At 37.3% G+C, this 17,550-nt stretch overlaps 1 protein-coding gene across 1 annotated transcript in view; it reads left to right on the forward strand.

Moving 5' to 3' along the window:
* Window positions 1-17,550, forward strand: part of OLFM3 (olfactomedin 3) — a 49,336-nt gene that overhangs the window by 22,166 nt on the left and 9,620 nt on the right. Inside the window, exons 2-4 of the mRNA XM_059478741.1 lie at window positions 11,622-11,768; window positions 14,162-14,317; window positions 17,211-17,430. Of these exons, the coding sequence (XP_059334724.1) occupies window positions 11,622-11,768; window positions 14,162-14,317; window positions 17,211-17,430 (523 nt within the window). The remainder of the gene's footprint in view (window positions 1-11,621; window positions 11,769-14,161; window positions 14,318-17,210; window positions 17,431-17,550) is intronic.

A 17,550-nucleotide genomic window follows, 5' to 3' on the forward strand; every position in this document is an offset into this window, starting at 1 on the left:
ACACAGCAGGCAGTATGCCTAGGAGGTGACAGAATGACCAGGCTGAGGATGGGCACACTACCATGACTGCCACTGTGTCCATGCATAAATACTAAATTTAGTTTACAACGTACTTTGAATCGTCTTTTAGGTATCTTTCTTTTGGTATATTCAAGTGCCAAGGTGGGAGCAAAGAGGCAGTAATCCCTAATAGCTCACCACTAAATATGTCAGCTTTTTGAGAGCTATTTTTTCCCCATCTCTTCCTTCCAGCAAGGGAAGATTAATAGAAATCAGCAATTAAATCCCTTAAAGTGAAATAGTATTTAAAACTTTTATTTCTGTTCTGTAAAACATAAATAGGAAATTTAAAAAGCAGCAAGAAAAACATGTGTCATAACTTCAGTAAGGTTTGTGGTATATCCTCTATTTTTTTTTTTTGAGTAATACAATTTTGATTCCCAAATAAATGGCTTCAGTTCTCAGAATTATTCAGTTTCAGAAACAGCCTTAGAAAACAGCAAGCACTTACTTTCTATACCCTTATTTGAACGTGGAAGTATTTTACAGCATCTGGGATCATGCTTTGTGGCATATCCATACATTGTTTCACCCACTACTGAAAAGCAACATGTTTTACTGAGCTGAAACAGCACCTGGATCATTGTGTTCAAAGCACTCCACAGCATTTAGAACAGGTTAAGTATCCAACTGAATCTGCAAGAAGCATTTTGCTCAACAGAACACAGCTAACTACTGGAGTTTGGCCACAGCATTTGGATTAACACCTCTGTCCTGCAGGCAAGATTGCCCATAGGATTTTCTCATTATTCACTTACACTACTTGTAAGCTTTCATCCCTATTTAAAAGTAAACCAGGCCTTCCAGGATGGTGTCAAGAAGCAGAATACATTAAGAATGGATTTGCTTGCACTGAGACACATTCACAAAATCTTGTTATTTTAAGATGTTGCAGGAAATGTGTGGTGCTTTCTGAACAGAGATGTAATTTTCTTTCTTGGAATTTCTGCCTACGGAAAAAGATCTTTATATCTCAGGAAGTTGTTAATGCCACCACTGTTAGAAAATCCAAACAGGAAGATGCTACAGCCTTTAAATGCCATTATCAGTGCCATGCTGCTTAAACCTGTAAACTCTTGGTTAGTACTGTAGCATGTGGGTTGCCAGACCACTGGGAGTAAACTCAGCTTTAAACTTCTGAAGAATTTTTCCCTATTTCATCTCTATAGAGATATGTTAGAAAAGGGTATCAGCACGATGTGACAGTTTAAGAGACTTGCCAAAAGACTGTATGAAAACATGGTGGGATGAAGGGCAAGTCAGCAGGATAACCCTCCCCACCTTAACTTTCATTAGTCAGTCTTGACAATTATCTGCATTGGGAAACATGGGAGAATACAGCCAAGTGTTTCTCTAATGCAAAGCTGTAAATTTACAAAGAACAGACAAAGACTTGCTTGTCAGAATGCAGCAGAAATCAAACAGTACATGGTTCCTCTGCTCTCAGTTCTCATGTACTGCTCTCAGTACATGGTTCCTCTGCTCTCAGTTCCAAAGACAGCACTTGGCCAAATGCAAATACAGCCATACAGCTGCTAAATAAAAAGGAGAGGAGCTGATTTCTGGGCTCTGAGGGACAGCTCCTTTCCACACAGCAAAATTACTCTTTCCCTGTTGAAATGCTGCATCCATGCCCAAACCATCGAACTGAATCATGCCCAGGCATAAAAGGAAAAGGTAATTAGGGTGTGTGGCACCAACAAACACTCTGGTTTGCTGTGGGCCAACATTCAACCCCATACCCCAACCCTTTTGTATTTGTAAGTGGAGACATACCCCACTAAGTCTTTTCCCTAAGACAAAATTCTCCTTTGACAAGGAATTTTGTTTTGCAAACCTTTTCTACTTTTTCATTTCTGTCTTCTCACTTGCAGAGATTCAAGGAGATTTTAAAAAGGCACTGAACAAATTTACCTGTATCTATTAAATGTGACAGGCAAGGTTCAGTTAAGTGCTGACTGCAAAGCTGTAAGTTTGCATTAACCAGGGGAAGGGATAGTTCTACTGACCATTCTCACAGTCTAAATGCACTTTGGCCCTAAGTACCTTAGGTCTCTGGTTTTGAACATCAAGTTGCAGTCAGAGTTAGCTGAAACCACTTATTTTATTAAATTACTACAGAATTTACTGATTTTCATGGCTCAAGCTCTTTCCAGGATTATATATGAACTAACTTCATGGGGAATTTCAGTTTCAGCTCCATTAATTTCTTAAAATTTACTTTCAATGAAAGCCAGCTCACCTACCTCATCCAGCCTCTATAGAATAATATGTATTTTCAAGATGGAAAACCAAAATTGTACATAAAGCATGAGAATTACTCCAGGAGGAATTCTGTATAAATTCTCATATCAAATCCATACAGTTTTCAAGGAAAGCAAAACTGCAACAAATTCCAGCCCCAGAACCATCCAACATTGCATCCTCATTGCTCAGAGCAAGATAAGGGATCCCAGAATCCTCTAAAAACATACAGATTTCCAGCCTCTGTTAAAAGGAGGACTGTCTGCACAATCTTTAGTCATTATCTACTTAACAGATGTCTCCATTCATTTTAGAAAACATGCTCTTTCTCCCATTAGATCCATCATCGTATCACACATTTGAGGGAAAAACTTATGAGGTTTTATTGAGTATCTGATATAAATGTTACTGGAAATTAAAATGGCAGAAAATCAACAGAAGAAGCATTTCTTTTTATTTCACTTAGTCCTTCACCACCCATTTATTTTCCCAGCTGTTTCAATTAACTGCAGACTTTGCTAAAGCAGACTGCCCACTGTGTTTCCTGTTTCAGTCAATTCTCATAATGAACTAATTCTTCTGTAGAGACACTACTTTGTTATTCTGTACATTTGGGATTTGCTAACAGCAGAACACAAGAGAATAGGTGTGAAAAAAACATGAAAATGTTCTTTAATGTCTTCATTCAAAAGAAGCTCCCTGAAGCCTGAAAAATTAACAAGCAGATAGCTAAGACCACTTCAGAAAGGTCACCTCAAGAGCAGTGGTACAGAAGCATGTAATGGACACAGACTAAAATTCCCTTGCTCAGTACTTCTCTCAGTGGAGACACCTGACTGCAGAATGTCACTGTGTATGCACTGATGAGCTGTGAAAAGAAATTTTCTAGAAAGGGCACATACCTCTCAAACTGCCCTTAAAAAAACTGGATATTGCTACTCACAGGTAGCACTGCAAAGCCACAGGGTTTTGTTGAACAAAACCAGAGTAAGATGAAGAAGGCACAATTCTCTAAATTCAGAGAACTGCAGTTGAACTGATAGCACAAGTCTGTGCTTTCTCAGTCAATCTGCAGCTCTAGGAATGGTAATTGCCATTCCAGTTCTGAGAACTTTGCTTTGTGCATGCATTAACCTAATGTGAATAAATAATCATGCTCAGGAACATGACTAATGAACTGCCATTTTTAAACCAATGTACTACTGAGCACAATGGATCACAGAAAATAAAGAACTAAATGCACTGTAGAACAGCAGTGCAATGAGGGAAGCTTTGGCTTTTCTTCTTGAGCTTACTTTCTAAACCTAATCTGTCAAAATAGAAATTTACAGAGATTTAAGATTACTGATTTTGCTCTGCTTCCAAGGAATGTAGTTAAGCCAGCTGAGCCATGAGTATGCAATCACTTCATCATAAAATGCAAGGTTTCAGGTGTTTACATTATAGCATTTACCCATGAACACAATTTCGAATTGTAAGAATTTTTGAAGGTAGCATTGTTTTTCACATATATTAAATACGCTGACATCAGGGTTAAGTGGCTGTGGCTGAACTTCACAATTTCCTCTTTCTTACAATCAATGCTTTCCTCTGGCCAGGAGGTAATTAGTTTTTGGGCTGGGTGGCTGGGTATATTTTCACATGTTGCTGACTCAGGACATTTGTTCTGTTGCTGTTCCTAATACTGATGTTAATTGCTTTTTACAGTACAGAGATCCTACTACCTCAGTTGTAATAAGAGAATGTTGGGATGTATTCTCATTTTCAGTAGACTTAATTCCTATCAAAATGTAACAGGATCTCAAAGCAAAAGTAATATCAGAGACTAGAAGAGCCTTCAGACTATTTATTAAATAAGGCTTTTAAATAATACCTTTAATGACCCTAGTAATTTGTAATACAGTAATTGAATATTACAGGACTAGCATACAATAACATTAACAGCATTGAAATTGCTACAGGTTGACAGATTTTTATGTAAGATCAAAATATGTCATCTGAAGTCATTCTGTAGGGATGCTTCAGCTTTTACTGGCTTTAGAAGAAGTTAACTAAAAGAGAAAGTTATCATACCAGCAGAAATCTAGGGTAATAAAGAATTGTTCAGATTTTAGAATTGCTGTTGTATTCTAGCTTTTGTTCAGAGCAGTTAACCATAAACTAGAAATGTGAAATTGAAGCTTTAAAAAAAGAACCAACAAAACAGAAAATACAGAGCTGAAATTAAACACAGATCATAAAGTTTTGTTTCTACTTTCTAACAATATGAGAACAAATCTTCAGCTATTCTGTGGCTTCCTTTGTATATGTCACCTCAGAGGTGGTAGAAAAATTTTCCACTCTTTGCTTGCCATTTTTTAATTTACCCAATTATTTATAGTAAAATAGAGCTACAGTTATTTTAACACTTAATTTCCTTAACAAAAAGGGGGTTTGAACACTTACACCGTTCTGGTAAAAATACAAAATATAGTTTCACTATATTTCAATTGAATATTTTCACTGTTCAGGAAGGAAACATTTTTAAGACTGTGTTCCCTTGCACATCTTCTCTAGAAATAGAAGCAAGGATTGCTCTGAAGCAATTCTTGACAAGTGGGTGCACAAAATGGGAAATATCAGCTATGTGGAATATTGACAATCCCCCAGAGCACGTGCTGTCCCTGTGTGTGCAGGCACACCCGGGGCTGCCATTCCATTTGCAGCTGCCCTGGAAGGAAGGGATTTCATCTCCCCAGGTGAGCCTCACCGCTGCAGCCCCCGGGCTCCCAGACAGCTGCACAAGCTGCCCTGATCCCTGCACTGCAGCACAAAGGGGCTTTAAAGCCTGTGCAGCTACAGCAGGTCTGACTTGGGCAGCACGGGGATGCCAGAGCTCTGGGAATGCTGAATTGTATAACCAGCCAAGAAGAGTGGAGGATCACCTCCTGCTGAGTTCTGAAAAGATGTATCCAGCAGCAGTACTGGGAATTACATAGCAGCAAGCTTTCTCTTCTGCACTTAAACCAGCTGGAAGAAAATAAAGTGCTAAACTGCATTAATGAATATTCTGTCACAAGAACCAAGAAGCTTGTCATCTGTTAGGAATAATCATAATAACTCAACAAGCAGCATTCTTTCCAGAAGCTGACATTACCCTGGATAGAGGATAACCAACAAAAATTTTTAATCTGGGCATCAGAAAAGTCTTTTATTGCCTTTTGAATGTATTTTGTCCAATGTTAAAATTCAGGAGGAGACCAATTACATTCTTCGGTGAAACAGCAAATGTTGGAGAGAAGAAAACCAAAGATGTCAAAAGCTGCAATTCAGTGTGGTAAAACAAAATTCTGTCATTACATTCAGGAAATGTCCTGGAACTGAGGGAATCACTGTGCTTATTAAACTTCTGAGAGAGGATGGGAATAGAAAAAGCTGATAAAACTGATTAATTAGAATCTTTTTTGTATTAGGTCTAGATAGGATGCTGAGACACTTCAGAAGAATCTAGTAAAACTAGAAAATTATCCAACATTGTCAAATGTTACCTAATCCATAGTGGAAGTAATCAGTGGAGGTCCTTGGGAAATGGACAAATTGCCAATGCAATGACAGTTCAGCAAAAAGCCTCAATTTGATGTCAATCTGGACAGTTCAGTTTGCACATGTGTTCAGGGCACAGCTTTGAGCCCCTCTCCACAGAAACACAGACTCAGGGAAAGGCTCAAATGCCTCCTGCCACTAAGCCCTTCATCAGGCTCAGATAAAGGCCTGACTCAGCTCTCAGTCTCAAGATCTCCATATCAAGAATGGACTACAGGGACTCTACAGAGAAATGTACAGAATGACCACTATCAGGCAACCCAAACTTATATCAACTTTATCTCCTGAAATACAGAAAACACTCTGAGCAAAACAGCTGTGATCACATAGCCTTTCTCAAATTTGCCATCTGTGCACAACTTCTAGCATCAATATATTTCAGTGTGTTTCACTGTATTCAGATCTCTTCAGTGAATTAATTTTTTGAGTATATGAAATATTTCACAGCTCACATTACTGTGTAACTACCACAAGGTACTTAATACCTGGATACAGAGATTTTCTATATTCTGTTGCAGGGCAACTCCTTAAGTTTATATAATAGCTCTCAATGGGTTTTCATTGTCTTTTTAAAAAAAATGAGTTTACATGTGTCTTCCTTAAACTGCAGAGATTTATGGAAATCATTCTGAATGGATACTGAAAGAGAAACGTCTAGCCTGAATTGATGCATAAACTCTGAGAATCTGAAAAACTTTTGCAGAGTTACAGTGGTTTTAATAAATACATCCATGTTGACACACACCCATAAATATACATCCCTTCAGTTTCAGTGCACGCAGGGTTCCTTCATAGCACTGCCAGAAATCCTTAAGAAAAAGTAATTTGCTTTTCTGAAGCAAATTCAGAAACTAAGTCCATAACTGCCCTGAGGAAAATGCAGTAGTCTGTCTCTCAGCAAACTTTATGCAAGTTTTCTCTCAAATAAGTGCCATTAAAAGTCCTCGCTCAGCACTTCTTTTACAAATAATTCTTAAAAAGTAAAACTGCCCCTGTGGCACAATGATTTCTAGACTGTTTTTTCTGCTTTTCTTTCCTCCCCCACACTCAATATATAAACAAGATAAATTGCTACAGAACCTGCAGCTCCTTCTACAGCACTAGAGAGCAGTAGATTTAACAGCAAAGCCAAAAGAAGTCTCAAAATGTGTGATCCCCAATTTATCTTCTGTTCCCATCCCAGCCCAAATGAAGACATAGTGAGTCTGCCAACCCTGGGAGTAATGCAATAACTCTTGGTACAAAAACTTGTAAACTAACAAGAACACTGAGAAATGTGACTCTTCACAGCCTCAATGGTCTTTTATGAACAATAAAGATCTTAATAACAAGCTGTGCAAATAATAAAGTCTCTGATGTTTGTGATTTATGAGAGATCAGCAAATCATAGGAGGTCCAGAAAGGTTTCTGGTGCTTTGATGAGCAGGCTGGCAGTTCTGCCCCTTCCCCATGGACAATATTTACAAACAGGCTTGAGCATATTTCTGCCAAAGCACTGATGGGGAGTAGGGGGGTTATTTGTGCTCAGGTTTTGCATTTCAGACAGGAACACACTGCCCTGCCTGGACTCAACTAATTAAGGGCTAATTGACTGTCTAGCACCTATAAAGAGATAATTCACCCACGCCATCTCCCACTGGAAACTGCAATGACTATTAGCATAGAAAGGATTGTTTATTTAGGGGTCAGCATAAGACACACATAAGTATTTGTTAGTAAGAGCAGAGAGAGGGCAGATGAGGATATGGATGTTTTTAATGGATGATTAAATCTGGGTAGCTTGATCTCCTCTCATGCTGTGGATGTTGTGTGCTGCAGTCACGCCTCTCACTGCCAGCCTGCACTGGGATGATAATCACTCACTATGAAAACTCATTAGCTCCACAGCAATGAACCCTCCACTGCTGAAGCTGGGTGCTGTTCTTAGTACCATAGCAATGATCTCTAACTGGATGTCCCAAACTCTCCCTTCTCTGGTGGGACTAAATACCACCAGAATAACCACTTCAGACTCTCTAGTAAGTAGCTGTTATATGTTGCAAACTATCTTAATGCTGAATTAGTATTTAAGTGCCAGCAAAAGTGTTAGTTTGTTGCCTCTTTGTAAATCTCTTTTTTAGTTACTAATCTTCCTTTCATCTCTTAATGCATGCTTATTTTTGGGCATCATAAAACTGCAAATTTTTGAGCATGTTGTGGTCTTACAATGAAAGGGAAGGTTTCAAAATAGTATCCTTAAATATGTAACAACAAATGCCTTCACCTTGAGCATGACATTCTAAAAAGAGTACAGCAATGTCTTTTCATTTATCTAGACTGTTCTTCCTATCTTTACTGCTCCAGAAAAATGCATTGTGTTGTTTAGAATATTACATCTGGCAGTAGCTTTCTTTTTGAGAATTGGATAATGTTACCTAGTAACTATTCACTATAATATGCAAAGGGTCAGATTCCTTCCTATTTTTCTTTATTGGAATACAGTTAAACAAATAAATAGCTGTTAGAAACAAAATAAAATTGGTACTAGGAGGTTAGTTACCAGAATTTTTGAAAGGCTGCTAATGGGAATAATACAAATGACAGAAATATCACTTTGTATCATTGATGCTCATATACAGCAGCCTCAGTTAATAAAATCCTCCAGGAAAGCTGTGAATACCTATGAAATCATGAGAAGCCTAAAAAGTCAAGTAACTTTTTACTTTAGAGGGAACACTATTCTGGTATTCATAAATTAAATTAGAACATAATTTCCCTAAATGTTTAGTAAAACACTCTTGTCTATGTATCTTTTTGTGTAATTGCAATCAGATGTTTATATAATAGTAGGTTATGTAAAATATAAATGTAAATATTTGTATAGCAGTTCACAATTCTCAAAACTCAGAATTTTGTAACTAACAATTATGCATTTACTAACCAAAATGGAATAATTGAATATAGGCATGCAGGAAAAATACTACTGCAGAAAATCACTGTATTTAGTCTATAAATATTAATACTTCAAAATTAAATATGTTGTAAGAAAAATTCTGTTATCTTTTAAAGCAGCATCTGAGAGTACAAAGAAAAGCTCTATTTTCCTTAAATGTAATTTCATTTCACTGAGTCACAGTATGTATTGCTAGTTCTTGTGGCTGTATATTATAAGTAGAAGTTCCCTATCACATTTACATCCAAGTTTAAAGTTGCCACTGTGTAACCACGAGATGCACATTAGTTATTATGAGATATATATTGATATATGTATATATTTATACACACACACAAATATATGTGTTTGTACTGATATGTTCAGATTCCAAGTAGCACAAAACTGTCATGCTCCCCTTGGCTACAACAGGGCACTGCTGATAGAAATGCCTTCTAAATATTAAGAATTCCTTCAAGAATGATCTTTTCACTCCTTGAGTTGAGCTATAAGAATATTTTTTGCTTTGATAAGGGCAGCAAGAGTGCCAGTAGAGCTGGGAGAGTGATCATAAAAACTTGATTATCTGAGCTTGGCAACATCTGCCAAATAAAAAAAAAAAAAAACATGAATTACAATCACGTAGGGTTCTTTTTTCACTAAACCAAGCACCACAAATCTGGTGCCTTTCTTAGAACAGTAGATGTTGGTTGAAAGACTTTATGTCCCAAGTGCTCAGTAATACCAGGGTCATCACTGACTGATTTTTGGCTGCCATCCAGAGTTCCCCACTTGCAGCTTCTCCAGTGAACTCTGCAGCCTGAGCACTTCTCCAGAATTTCTCTCCCAGCACATACACAGCTCATAAATTGTGTATATTGTACAATGTACAAAAAGGACAAAACCTCCCAATTTCCTGCCTTCAGCTGGAAGAATTGTGCAAGGATGTGGGGTCAGGAAAAGGGCCTCCTCTTTTGAGCCCTGTCACAGTACCAGGCTTGAAATTGCAAGACAAACCAGAAAATACTGTTTATGTTTAAGCAAGCATCCTAAGTAAGGTACTGTCCTTTGACCTGTCACCATAGTAACAACAGAGGTAGCTGTAATAGTTTTATTAGAAAATATGAAAGTGCAAGTGAAAAAATAAATCTTTTAGAAGTGAACTAAGTCTTTATTATAGCAGCCTGCCACAACAGTGGCTAATATTGGACTTTACAGGGACTTGTCTGTTTTCCCCAGATTTTCAAGAACTACTAGAAGTTACTATTGTTGTTTTCCACTTGTCATTTCTTTTCTTTCTTGTTTACTAAGGCCTGTCAGCAGTGTTTACTAAGGCCTGTGTTTGAAAAGTTGATGCAGTAGTTTCTGTAAGGTTTTGATGATTTGAGCTCTTTTTCTGCACAGCAGTTTTTGTTTGAAGTAGGGATTAAATGTCAAACTAAAACAATAAAAGAAAAATAAAGCAAAGTGCCCCTTTGCACACATGCATGTTTTTCTCTATCATCACTCATATTACCCATCCTAATTAATGAAGGAAGCCTAAATATCCAAATAGAGGGAATAACAGAAAAAGTCATAGGACTGTAGCCAAAATTGTAGAAGGTACTGCCTCTTCAATTACTTCTTCAGACGAGTCAGTCCACAGAGATACTGGCACCTCTTCAGAGACAAGGAACTCTGCAACTCCTGCACTAAGCTGCCAGGAAAGCGTCAGTATCAAAGCTTCCCAGTTTAAATAATCACTTTCTCTGCTGGCACTGAGTACAATTGTGTAATATAAATAGCAACTGATTCCAACTGTGTCCAGACCAAAATTACTTCAATGATATCCATTAGCATCTGCACCATGAAATTCATCACTCAGTACAATATTAGGAAAGAATAAAGCACAATATTAACTGTAATTTACAGTTTAAAAAGAAAGTTCAAAAACTGTTTCTTATATCTATTAAGTTCCATCACCTGAATGCTTTCAATCATCTCATTATATTGTTTTCTGTCATTCCTACACTATTTCTGTACATCCCATTAAAGAGATACTGAATCCCACACAAACATTAAATGCAGTTCAGTGTTACCCTGCTCTGCAAACAAATGTAAATTTTTTTTAGCCTTTTTTTCTCAGTCATGGTTGCTGTAAAAAAGAACAGATTATGAATTCCCAGTTTTCTGCTGTCCCAGTGAAGGACATGCAGTGTCTTAATTGCCCAGTGGCTTGCTTGCCAGGAGCCCCATTCCCCTGGCCCAACCAGACACTTTTCCATCCCACCCTGAGCAAGCCCCTGTTCCCTTGGCTAAGTGCAGTGGGAGCCTGGGGAGCAGTTCCTGTGAGGTGCAGCTAACAGAGCAAACCTGTCCCCCACCCCCAAAGTGCTGCTGAGCCAGTTCCCACCTGTGAGTCACACACTGTGCTCTCCCCAGGCTCAGATGTTTGTTCTTTCCTGTCTTTGTTGTTTCCATTAGTCTAAAGTAAAAGTCATCCAGGCTGAAAGGACATGTTTGTTCTCTGCTGATGAAAAACTCTAAATGTCCCTCTGCAGAGAATTAAATCACCTGGTTTGTGCTGAATCACAGGCAGAGTGCCATTCTCATCCACCCTGGAAACTGTGTGTGCTAAACTCCTCTAGAGAACTATTGCAAAGGTCTGAGATATGGCAAAACTGGGAAACTACCAAACTAATTAGTGAAGAGTAATAATTGTTGGCAAGTTGGAACCTCATTGCAGACATGTACTGCAAAAATAAAAATATTCTGCTGCAGTGTTTTTTTCAAGCAATAAAAAGTCAGTTCAGTTCCTTTGATTGTTATTATTTTGTTGTTACAGACTCAGATTAGCCCCAAGGAAGGGTGGCAAGTTTATAGTTCAGCCCAGGATCCTGATGGCCGTTGCATTTGCACTGTTGTTGCACCTGAACAAAACCTATGTTCGAGAGATGCCAAAAGCAGGCAGCTCAGACAACTACTAGAGAAGGTAAGTCTTTCCAAAATATTCCTCCTCTTGGTCATTAAACTTCCCATGGAAATCTACTGCTTTCCTTCTCAGTTAATCCATCATGAACTAATGAAGAGTTACCTGATAAAAATTGTTATTCAGGGTATATCCCCTATCTGTGTTCTCATCTCTGTTATCTATTTTCCTTACATCACACCTTTCCCAACCCAAGTGTCATCTCCTCTCTTAGTCACTCCTCCCAAATTCTTTTTTACATACAATAGGACAGATTTTTCTGTGTAAAATCAGTTACAAATCCCACTTCAGGCTAGCTCAGGGATTTAAACTACAGCTTCTGCTACGATCACGTGAGACTGCTGAAGGCCATTTCTCATCTCTTATCAAAAAATAATGAGAGAGACACCACAGCATCTTGAAGGCAAACTGCAGAGCATAAACAGTTCTAATTTTTTTGTTGTTTCTTTTTCTCAAGTTTATTTATTCATTTCCTGACAGTGCAAATTTTCCCCAACAGCCCAATTCTTAATTCCAGTATTATCCACTATTGCACATATGGTGAAACCAATGAAGTCTTGCTTTACATCAACAGAAAAATGCTGCAAATATGAAAACACAAACATTCTACATTCCCTGCATAAGTAAGCAAGGTTATAGTTACTGTATCACAGCCAGTGGTACAGAACCTGAGGCCCAAGGGAGTTTTAACAGCAGCAAAAACCAACATAAAATGTTGACTTGAAAATACATTTTTAGCACACCATTTTTAGTATTTTTCTAGCTATAGAAAAATCATTCCAGTGTTAATATAGTGCCAGATCCCCATAGATTTTTGCTCTCTGTGCTTCCATGAACTTCAGAAGGGAGAAAGTTTCAAGCTGACAGAGCCCATAACATGAGATACATGGAGAGGACATTGATGGACCAGCAGAGAAAAGGAGCTGCCTCCCCTCATGGTGTCTGTTTACTGAAGAAAGGAACATTCTCCAGTCTTTGCTCCAGCATATTCCCCAAATACTCAAATATTACTAAAAAAAACTCTTTATTTTGAGGGGGGCCTGGAGGGGTGTGATAAGATCGCAACATAATTTTTGAGCTGCCACAGAAATGAACCTAAATCATCAGCCTCTCAAAGCTGTTTTCTTGTGATTAGGACTGTGGCAGTCATGGATAGGTAATGTTGTATTACTATTTCCTGAGTCCATACAGTCCTTTAATTAGAACCTCTGTGTGAAGTGTCTTCTGCCAAATGGAAATTCTCAAAATTCTTCCAGCACCCAAAGGACTTTATTTGCCTGCTTTCAACAATTAGATAGCAAAAAAAAAAAAAAGCCTCTGCATCTTACATTACAAATCCTTTCTCAGAACTATTAGTGGCAACTGTACAATAAGTAATGTATACTATTTTTAAGAGTAGTTTCTAAATCCACACTTTCTGTAGATCATAAGTTAGCTCCAAACATGAATATTCCTTGAAATACTGCATATTCTTGCTAACCACAGGAGTACTGCTGGATTTGTCTTTCCTTAAGAAGGTACAAAATGTTTTGTTTGAGCCAAAACTTCAATAAGGTGCCTAATACATTTACAGCAGTCTAGTTTCATCATGTTTTAGAAAAACAAAACACTTGCTAAAACAGAATAACTGCACTTGGAAAATGTGTTTTTATGGCTGGCAAAAGCATTGCTTTCATAACAGAAACTTTTAAAAGTATGTGTAATTCACTCTGGATGACAGTTACTGTTGCATCACTGTGGTAAAAGTCCTCACTATAGCTACAAAGTCACTTGTTCTACCAAAGTAACCTAAACACTCACTACTTTTCTTCTGAAAAACAAATAAATAAATAGTAGTTTTTCTACCACTGAGACAAATGGATAAAATTTCTAGTTTTACATTTACTTACGAAATTATGAGGAAACACCTCTGTGGTGATTGACACAGCCCCGCTTATCTCTGGGTAGTCTTCTGAATGCCTTATATTGAATGATTCTATAAATGCCTACTAACAAGTAAAGTCATGCTCCTCATACTGACCAAAATCTCCAAATTTCAGTCCTGTCCCTCCCAAAGTGCCTGGGCAGAAATATATGCTATATGAGCACCTTCTGAACCACAGCCACATCTACTACAGGTCTCAAAGTAGACTCTGTTGCCTGACAGCCTTTCCTGAGAACAATGAAGATGATGCTTGAGGGATCTCTCTGTCTCTCTTTACCTCTAAGTAGTCCAAACAATTTTTGGCTTCAAGGCCTTGCCCTGTTCCCCAATATTTATACCATCATGTAGTTACAGAATGTGTGGTAGAATGACTCACAACTAATTGACAGAAGTGCATTTCATTGCCTGACATTTAACCAGGGAAAAAACCAAAGCAACAAAGGTGCATTTAGACAGTGTTCTTCTTTAACAGGTTCAGAACATGTCCCAGTCTATTGAAGTTCTAAATCTACGGACTCAGAGGGATTTCCAGTACGTTTTAAAAATGGAGACGCAAATGAAGGGGCTGAAGGCCAAGTTCCGGCAGATTGAAGACGATCGGAAGACGTTGATGACAAAGCACTTCCAGGTAGCTCCAGTTTTTACAGTAACTCCCAAACCTGCTGGAAACAATGTGCTGAGTGACAATGCATGGACTGCTAAGGTCTCAGCTGGAAATGCTCCTACAAGGGTGCCATTTAAAAGAAAAGCATAACAAATCTTCCTTTATGATGATAATCTTTTGCTCTGTTCAATTTAATTGTAATAGGGAGGAATTATAATTATTAAGTCATTAGAGAAATGTCACTATAAACAGATTCCTGTTCTTTCTGTATCAATGTGCATGTCATACCGAAATTTATATTCTTTCAAGCTGCACTGCTAAAGGGGGAGATCCAGTGGAATTAATAGCAAACAAATAGAGTTCTGTGCTCATACTGTTCCATGACATTTACTGCAGTTGAAAGGAAGAAAGGGTATAATAAATCAGTTTATTGTAAGTTTTATCCAGTACAATTAAGATCTAATTTCGTGTCTGAAGGTCTGCTCTTTTGAATTTGGGATGGGGAGGAGGGCAATCACTCCCAGGCACATTTGTGTGATTAAAAAAAAAGACTTCCCCTGAATTTTAATGACAACAAAAACCACAAGCCAATCCTTTTGTGAGGAAGAAGGCTTGCATATATTACAAGTAATATTGTGTATTCTGAAAAAGCTACCTGAAGTACTCTTCAGGAGAAAAATATTTCAATAGCATATTTAAATTCTTTAAATACAGTCTGATAAATTAATCTTTCAAGACTTTCTTCAGGGCCACTGAATATCAAGTGGATCTTAATAATATCAGGAATTAAGTACACTAATGATCTAACTACCAAGCTTTATAAATTATATCATTGTTCTTAGTTTAGAGCTGTTTGAGCACATTCTCACAGGTTTTTAGTTAATAGAAAATATCTGCACCTTTTTTTCCCTTTTATCCCTTATTGCTACAATAACACATTTGCATAATTCCATTATATATTCTTTGTTCTTATTTTAGTTTTCCTTGGGAATAAAATACCAAAATTTGAATGTCTGATACACAGTAGCAGAGGTCAGAGCACTCCAGTGCTCTAACCTTTTAAAAATTCAATATTTCTATTGGCCAGTCATTTAGCTTCATTTGACACTTTGCCAGGAGTATAAAACAGAGTTCCAGCCAATCCAGTTACAAAATCATTTTAAAAGTCAAAATAATACAATATGTTGTTCTGAAATTTAGTCTACTCAAATTTCAGTGCTTTATCTTTCCTGAGATAAAGAAATCGTGTTGGATATAACATAACCTTTCATATCAACTGCCACAAAGTACCAGAACACATCTACCAACTATCTGTACTGCAATAGAAATTAGTTCTTGTGCCACTTATCACAGCAACAAGGTCTGCAGTGTCAGTAGAAGCCATTTTTTAAATTTATTTATCATGAAAATGCGAGAATCAACTCTACATGATTTACTGAAGTGAGATATTCTAAATCTGTGTTTTCATGCTGACCAGAGCCAAGGAGTACAAATTTGGTTCAGATCACGCTTGAGCATATACTCAGTATATACTTTACTTTGTGCCAGGCAGGAGGTATCTGACTGCCACAAAAAGTTACACAGCAAGTTTGCTCAAATGTGATACATCATCTGGTATAAATGCTACCAGGAATATATTACCTTCACTAATTCAAAAAGATTTTATCTTCCTGAGTTGGCCATTCACTGTCCTACAGAACTGAAGCCTAAGTTCATAATTTCAGAATGAAGTAACAAAAACTATGGTTTCTGGAGATATTCTTTCTCTGTCACAAAGCCTACTTCCCTTGTCATCAAGGAAAAAATTACTATTCATTTCAACAGGCATAAAGTAGATTTAGGTTAAGATTTTATTAAAAACAGCAATATAAAAATGGTTTTAACTGTAAACAAAAGGACTTCATTTCTTTGTGCCCATTTTGGTAACTGCTGCCATAATGTCATTGAACTGAGAACAGAATCAACAGAAGTAATACTCTGAAGTCCTTATTAAATGATATATCTGCTACATTTCAGTAAAGCAAAATTTTTTGACTACAAGGATTCTTTGACATTTTCTACAGAATAGGAACAAAAAACAATTTCAAACAATTGGTTTAAATTTAGCAAAGCCCCTATTATTAGTGCTTTTAAAAGAATAATTAAGAAATGAAAGATGGCCAACCAATATATGCTACAGATTAGGATAAATTCTCAAAGTATGAGTCTCAAAAACTTCTGAGGAAAGGGCAGTCTGAGATTTTAAGATGGAGTCTTATTTCCTTCAGTCAATGTTTAAGAATAGCATTTGCAATGCAACAACTGCACATGGCAAAAAATCATTGGTGATATTCCAGAAGAGATGTCAACTGAGCAAGTTCAAAAGCATTTAGTGATGCAGCCAGTTGACAAGTACAAATCAGAACCATGGATTTTTACTTCAGAAGAAAAAGTTATCTATCATTGTGGCTGGAACAGAAATAAACAATTTTCAACAGACATTGAGAAAAACAAAGGATTTAGTACTTTTAGGGAATGAAATAGAGATTACCAGCTCAACAACTACATATGACTTCTCTGTAAACCAGGTATGACCTTGAACACTTCTGTGAGTTCAGGCCCCTTCATCTTGTGATGAAAGACACACTTAGGGGTAGTTTATACCCCCTAGATGAAAAGTCAGTGGGTTTGGCTCAGATCATTTGAAGATAGCTCTTTATGTTCAATAGAAAGACTATTCTCTCATGCATTGAATCTCCTGCTTACTACCATTAAGTCTGAAGTGCCTGAGACTTTCACAGTTGACTAATAATAGATTTGTAACTAAAATAATCATTTTCAAGTTGTTTTAATAATCAGGCTTAAATATTACATTAAAGGAAATTAGGGGATTTTTTTCTTTAAACAACTGTAATGCACATATGATTGCCTTTAACAGGAGTTGAAAGAAAAGATGGATGAGCTTCTGCCACTGATCCCAGTTCTGGAACAATACAAAACTGATGCCAAGCTGATCACACAGTTCAAGGAGGAAATTAGGAATCTGTCTACTGTGCTCACTGGGATTCAGGAAGAAATTGGTGCTTATGACTATGAGGAACTGCACCAGCGTGTAATCAGTTTAGAAACCAGGCTTCGTGACTGCATGAAAAAGCTCAGTAAGTTAACAAGTTCATGGCAAATTTGTCTTGGCTCTGCGTTTTTAGTTGTCTCTCTTTAGAAAGATTAAAGTTTGGAGGGAGGGAGGATTTGTTTGTTTCTTTGATGAAAGACTGCAT

The sequence above is a fragment of the Ammospiza nelsoni genome, chromosome 9, assembly GCF_027579445.1.
Source record: "Ammospiza nelsoni isolate bAmmNel1 chromosome 9, bAmmNel1.pri, whole genome shotgun sequence".
NCBI classification, from domain to species: domain Eukaryota; kingdom Metazoa; phylum Chordata; class Aves; order Passeriformes; family Passerellidae; genus Ammospiza; species Ammospiza nelsoni.